The 5838-nt window shown below is 40.1% G+C and overlaps 1 protein-coding gene across 1 annotated transcript; it reads right to left on the bottom strand.

Annotated features, from left to right (window-relative positions):
• Positions 1–345: 345 nt before the first annotated feature.
• Positions 346–5454, bottom strand: UTP23 (UTP23 small subunit processome component). The gene is made up of 3 exons (XM_055546374.1): positions 5145–5454; positions 1704–1878; positions 346–795 (listed from the first exon to the last, which is right to left on the bottom strand). The coding sequence occupies exons 1-3, from the start codon at positions 5330–5332 to the stop codon at positions 412–414; spliced, it is 747 nt and encodes a 248-aa protein (XP_055402349.1). The 5' UTR covers positions 5333–5454; the 3' UTR covers positions 346–411.
• Positions 5455–5838: the final 384 nt, after the last annotated feature.

Below are 5838 nucleotides of genomic sequence, written 5' to 3' on the forward strand. Positions count from 1 at the left end.
AACATATTCATATTATTTGGAAACATAAAGGTAAATTCTACAAACACTATATAAGTTGCAAGAGTAAGTTTCTTCTGTGAACATGAAAGAAGGATGAGAAGGATTACCTCTTTTTTAGTCACAAGCATTTTGGTACTATATTTTTAAACCATCTCCACATAATGTTGGAGGGTGGGGGACAGCACTAAGACAGAAAAAGATTAACAGTTTTACATTTAAAAAAAAAAAAACCCTCTAAGTTCTGTAAGAAAAGTAAACATGATTACACCTAAATACATCCACTGGTTTTTAAAAAATAATTTTATAAAGGCTTGTGGGTCAATATTCATTTATAAAAATAAGTACTTTCACAGTTTCTAAAAGAAATTTATTTTCATATTTGAAAGTCTTTAAAAGTAACCAAAGGACTTATTACCCTTCTGCATTCTGCTTTTCAGCAAGTACTTTTGACATAGATCTGTTTCGGATTCTTTTTCTTTTCCTTTTCTTTTCCGAGGCAGATGAGTTCATATCCTGTGTTTTTTTCTTTTTCTTCAAACAGCTAAGAGGATTGGGGCCACTTACTTTCTTGCGCTTTTTTCTTCTTCTCTGTTCTGGGTCTTTTACTAAACCCTGTTCCTCTTTGAGTTGCTTGATACTCTGTTTCTCATGCACTGAGACAAGCTGACCGGACTCTACTGCTTTAACAAACGCGATCGTTTTGGGAGAAGGTTTGTCCAAGACTATAGTGTTCTGAATAATAAACATGAGAGGAATTCCAGGCTTTTTCTTTACTTTCATAGACAAATTCTGATCCTATTACAGAGAAAAATAGAATTATTTAGTTCAAATATAATAATTATATATCTTAAATAGATTTCTAAGAACTTAAAGAGGATTATACTAAAAATAAAAGATCACCGGTTTTACTTTTCAAATCAGTATGTCCCCCTAACGGTAGTATATTTTATGACAAAAGAAGAAAAACATAAAAACTGAGCACAGTTAAGCATCAACAATGTGAACTGGAATTATCAATATTCTATACTGATCAGTATTCTAAGACCACTAATTTTCTAGGACCTCAAAATACAAACTAATGCAAAGGTAAATATGTTAGGTGATATCCATCATTCCTACTCTGATACATGTTTCAAGAATGCTCACAGAGATCGAAAGAATAGAAATAAAGTAGGAACTAGCTGACTCAGATTCTTCACTTAGCTCTGCTTCTAACTGTGTAATTTTAATATTCCACAAGCATATTTAAGGAAATCTGTACGTATGTGAACTTATTAATATTCACCCAGAGAGTCTCTCCTCCCCTGCATCCCAGTCTTTAAAAGCCTGAAAGAGTTCCATACTGGTGGTATGGTCTTAAATAATATGAAACACAACTTTCTGAATATATGTATTCATATGTAAATATGAATACACATGAATATATAAATACATATATACATAAATAGTATGAAATATAGACACATGAAAAAACATGTATAAACATAAAATGTAAAATCTTTGCTCTACTTACTTTCCTTTTAAGAGCCCTAAAACATATCATCATATCTCTATGTCAATAATTTTTTATTTAAAAGGATATTTTAGTAATGAAGAAGAAAACCATTATGCTTAATCCATCTAATTTCTTCTAATGACAAATAGCTCCACATAAAGTATAAACAGAGATGATTAAAATTGACTGATTTTAAAACTTGTGTCACCTGTGTTGCCAGGAAATAATGGTGAGGATTTCCATCTTCCACCATGGAAAGCAGACATTCTGATCCACTCACTGCATTCTTGAAATGGGGACAATTTCGAACCTGGCATTTCTGGGCAATCAGCTTTGCCCCATATAAGTCCTTTCCCAATGTTTCCAACTCTTTTAACACACATCTGGAAAATAAAATGTTATTAGCAGCTCACAATTATAACAGATGCATATCAGTTATTCACATAAAGCAAGTATAAAAAACAATCTCAGTTCTTTTTCAAAAACTACAAGCCATACAGTAACCATGGAAAAATGACCTGGAAATGACCTCAAAAGACCTGGAAAAATGCATACACCAAGTAGAAGGAACTTAATGAAGAGCTGAAACGTACTGAACATTTATCATATGCAGGCAGCATGCTAACTGCTCTTGACATAAATTCTCCCTTATCTCAAAACAGCCCTACAAAGTTGGGCAGCTTCCTTTAAAATTATCCTTATTTTAGAACAGCTTATTCTGGGAGATTTCAAGTAACATGCCCAAATTCAAACAACTAAAAGTTGTTTGTAGAGTGAAATGTGAATCTAAGTAGTTTGACAACAGAAGCCCCAACCCTAGTGCTAAAGGCTTCTGTTTCAAGTACAAATCGATACACCTTTAAAGTATTTTCAGCTCAGACAAGTAAACATTCTCAATTCACCAGCTTGTTTAAAAGCAATCACAACTTTCTTTCACTTTGCATTTTCATATTAAGGTGCCGTTTTTCAAACTGTTACCAATGTGTGTGTGCTCAGGAATTCAGTCATGTCCAACTCTTTGAAACCCCATGGACTATAGCTCACCAGGCTCCTGTGTCCATGGAATTTTCCAGGCAAAAATACTGGAGTGGGTTGCCATTTCCTACTTCAGAGGGTCGTCCTAACCCAGGGATTGAACCTGCGTCTCCTGCATTGGCAGACGATTCTTCACAACTTTACCACCTGGGAAGCCTAATTTCTCATCCACAAATCTGAACCTCTTATGGAGGAGTGAAATATTAGCATTTTAATAAGATCCTCAGGTACTTCCTCTATTCCACTTAAAAATTATGAAAAATAGTGAGTCAAAAGGTTCTTCAACCTGAGCCAACCCTTGCCTGTCTCTACCTTGCCTCAACCCCTTTATCATCCCATTAGTTTATTTGTTTGAAGAGATTTTGCTTTCTACAGTTACCCATTTTGAATGCTATTCTGAATTTCAGGAGTAAATTGGCAAACATTTACTGAATATTTCCCATGGATGGCCTACCATCAGCTCTTCATCATATTCACTATGTCTAAAATCAAACTACTTTCCTGTCTCCAAACTTCTCCAGGGCTTGCTAATGCTTTGAATTTATTATCTTCTCAGATACCTTGTTTAGAAATCCGAAATCCTATTTGATCTTCCCTTTCTCACTCCCACCTCTACCCTGCCCCATAGGTGGATAGTTCTATCTCAGCTTGGTATTTACTTCTGTGACATCTCCTTGTAAAACCCTGGGGTTCCTGCCTTTCCTCTCTCCCATTATTTCTTGACTAGACAACCAAAAAATGGGTTTACCTGTCTTCATTCTCTTGCTTCTCCAACTCACCCCTTGCATAGCTGCAGTTATCTTTTCTAGAAGATATTTATCATGTCTGATAGCATTTACCTCTTGACACACACCAAGAATTAACAGAACAATATGCTTTAAAATAACCTATCAGTAAGGTTAAGGGGGGGTGGGGGAAATAAATGAGTAAGAATAGTCATGTCAATAACTGCAAAAGCTGGGTGGTAGATATTTTGTCATGCTATTCTATTTTTGTGCATGAAATATTCCAGAAGTTCAGAAGCTAAATTCTTTATGGGGAAAAATGCAGCAAAATATAATTTCACCCACTACTTCTCAAACATATGTATATTACAGACTGTATTAAAAATATTAATATTTATGACAGATAGAGCTAAATGGACAAGGCTTGTAGACAGAAGAAATCAACTCTGGAGCACAGGCCATCAGGATCTGGCAGTCCTGAAGGAAAAGGGGATCAAAAATTAAGGATATCTATGTCCCATCTGAAGCTCTCTAACTGGATGAAATCTGTATGAAGTTCTGAATACAGAAAGCTGTTTATGGAGTACTATTAGGTGAGAAGGGCAGGCCATTAATATCATATGCAGAGTAAGAGCCCATTCTTATGTGTGTGTGTGCGCAAAGAACTGGATGAATGACAGTAGTAAGTCATTGGTGTGGTCTTATAGTCATTTAAATTTTCTTTTTTCACTTTTTAAAGGAAATATTCTACAAAGGAGAAAAAAAACTAAGTTTATGAATAGTAGTTCTTTGTTATGCAGCCTCTATCTTCTTCCCAGCTTCTTTCCGGAGTATACACTGTGCTCTAACCTCTTTCCCTTGCATTTCACAACTCCACTCCTTCGTTCAGGAGTTCTACAAGGGATCTTTCACTCAAAATATGTCCTTCCCTTCAGAACTGAACTGTGACTGAGCTCAAGTCACTTCCTCTATGAAACCTTCCTTGATTCCACCCTCCCTCTAAACAACCCCACATGGTTTCATCTTACATGTTTCCACACTTTGAGGAAATGGGGAAACTACACTTGGAGTCAAACGTATCAATTAGCGGTTGATTTATGCAACCCACTCCAGTATTCTTGCCTGGAGAATTTCACGGACAGAGGAGCCTGAGAGGATATAGTCCATAGCATTGCCGAGTCGGACAGGACTGAACGACTAACACTTGATGCACTTTGCTGGCCATTCGGTTTGGGAGATCATCCTGTTCATCCAGTTATCCTCTGGCTAGAGCAGTGCCTGGCATATTGTTGGCGCTCAAAAAAGGCAGCTGAATAAACAGAGGACCTTGCACAAAGTTCTTAACATCGAGTCTGGCCTTATCTTTCTGGGAATCGAAGATGTTACACCATGAGGCAGTTGTGAAGCTTGAAAAATTCTTAAACTGGGAAAAGCTTTGCGAACCACCAGCAACCACTTCGAGAAGATAGGTTTTGAGATACCAATAAACGATCCCCAAATACTATACCTCGTCAGACTTCTATAGCAAAATTATAAGTAGTTACGAGCTTTTTTTTTTTAAACAGATGAGTAATTCTAGGCTCAAGAGAGATTAAATAACTTGCCGGAATCACAAAACCGGTAGCACTGGGGTCGGAAGCCAGGTTGGACTGCAAAGGACATGTGCTTGTCCTCCAGACTAACGACAAGGAAATACCCCCATGATACTACCATCTGTCTACACGATAGATACTCGCCCACCCTCCTCCGCGGCCCGGCTGAACGGTCAACTCCTACTGGGCGGGGCGCTTTGCCCCTGCAGGGCTCGCAATGAATGCCTGCGAGCTGCGGCCCGGCTGCTACCGCACCCGCGGGTCCCCCGAGCCTCCACCCGGACCGGCCAGGCCCACCTGGTGGTGCACAGCTGAGTCTCCGCCATGAGGTAGCGGGGCAACTGCTCTCGCAGCTGGATGCGGCCCCGTAGAGCCGCCTGACAGAAAGTGCCGTCCAGCAGTATCTGGTATGGCTCGCGGACTCCAAAATTATTGCGGAAGAAGCCAAGATGCTTCTTCGCATGTTTCTGCCTGGTGATCTTCATGCCTGGCTTCCCGGACCCAGGCCACCCGACCAGGAGGCAGCTTCGAACCAATAAACTAGCCCACGACCGGCAATATCTGTTTGCCCGGAAACAAATACCCTTGGCCCCGGAAGCAAACACCCTATCTGTCGCCCCGATTTACGTCACACCCAGTCGAGCGCGCGCTTCATCGTGGTGCCCGCGCTCTAAGGGGCACGCCCTCGGAGGCGGAGCTTGCGCTTAAGCGGGAAAACAACTAGCTGTGTGATTAGGGGCGAGCATGCGCAGTCAGGTGTCAGACGGAAAATACTACACGCTGGTGGCGCTAGTGGTAAAGAACCCGCCTGCCAATGTAGGTGGATGTTAAGGGACGGCAGTTCAATCCCTGGATCGGGAAGATCCCCTGGAGGAGGGCATGGCAACCCACTTCAGATTCTCAAGAATTTGCCTTGAGAATTCCATGGACAGAGGAGCCTGGTGGTGGGCTACAGTCCATAAGGTCGCGAAGAGTCGATCACGACTGAAGC

The sequence above is a fragment of the Bubalus kerabau genome, chromosome 14 (assembly GCF_029407905.1).
Source record: "Bubalus kerabau isolate K-KA32 ecotype Philippines breed swamp buffalo chromosome 14, PCC_UOA_SB_1v2, whole genome shotgun sequence".
Taxonomy (NCBI): domain Eukaryota; kingdom Metazoa; phylum Chordata; class Mammalia; order Artiodactyla; family Bovidae; genus Bubalus; species Bubalus kerabau.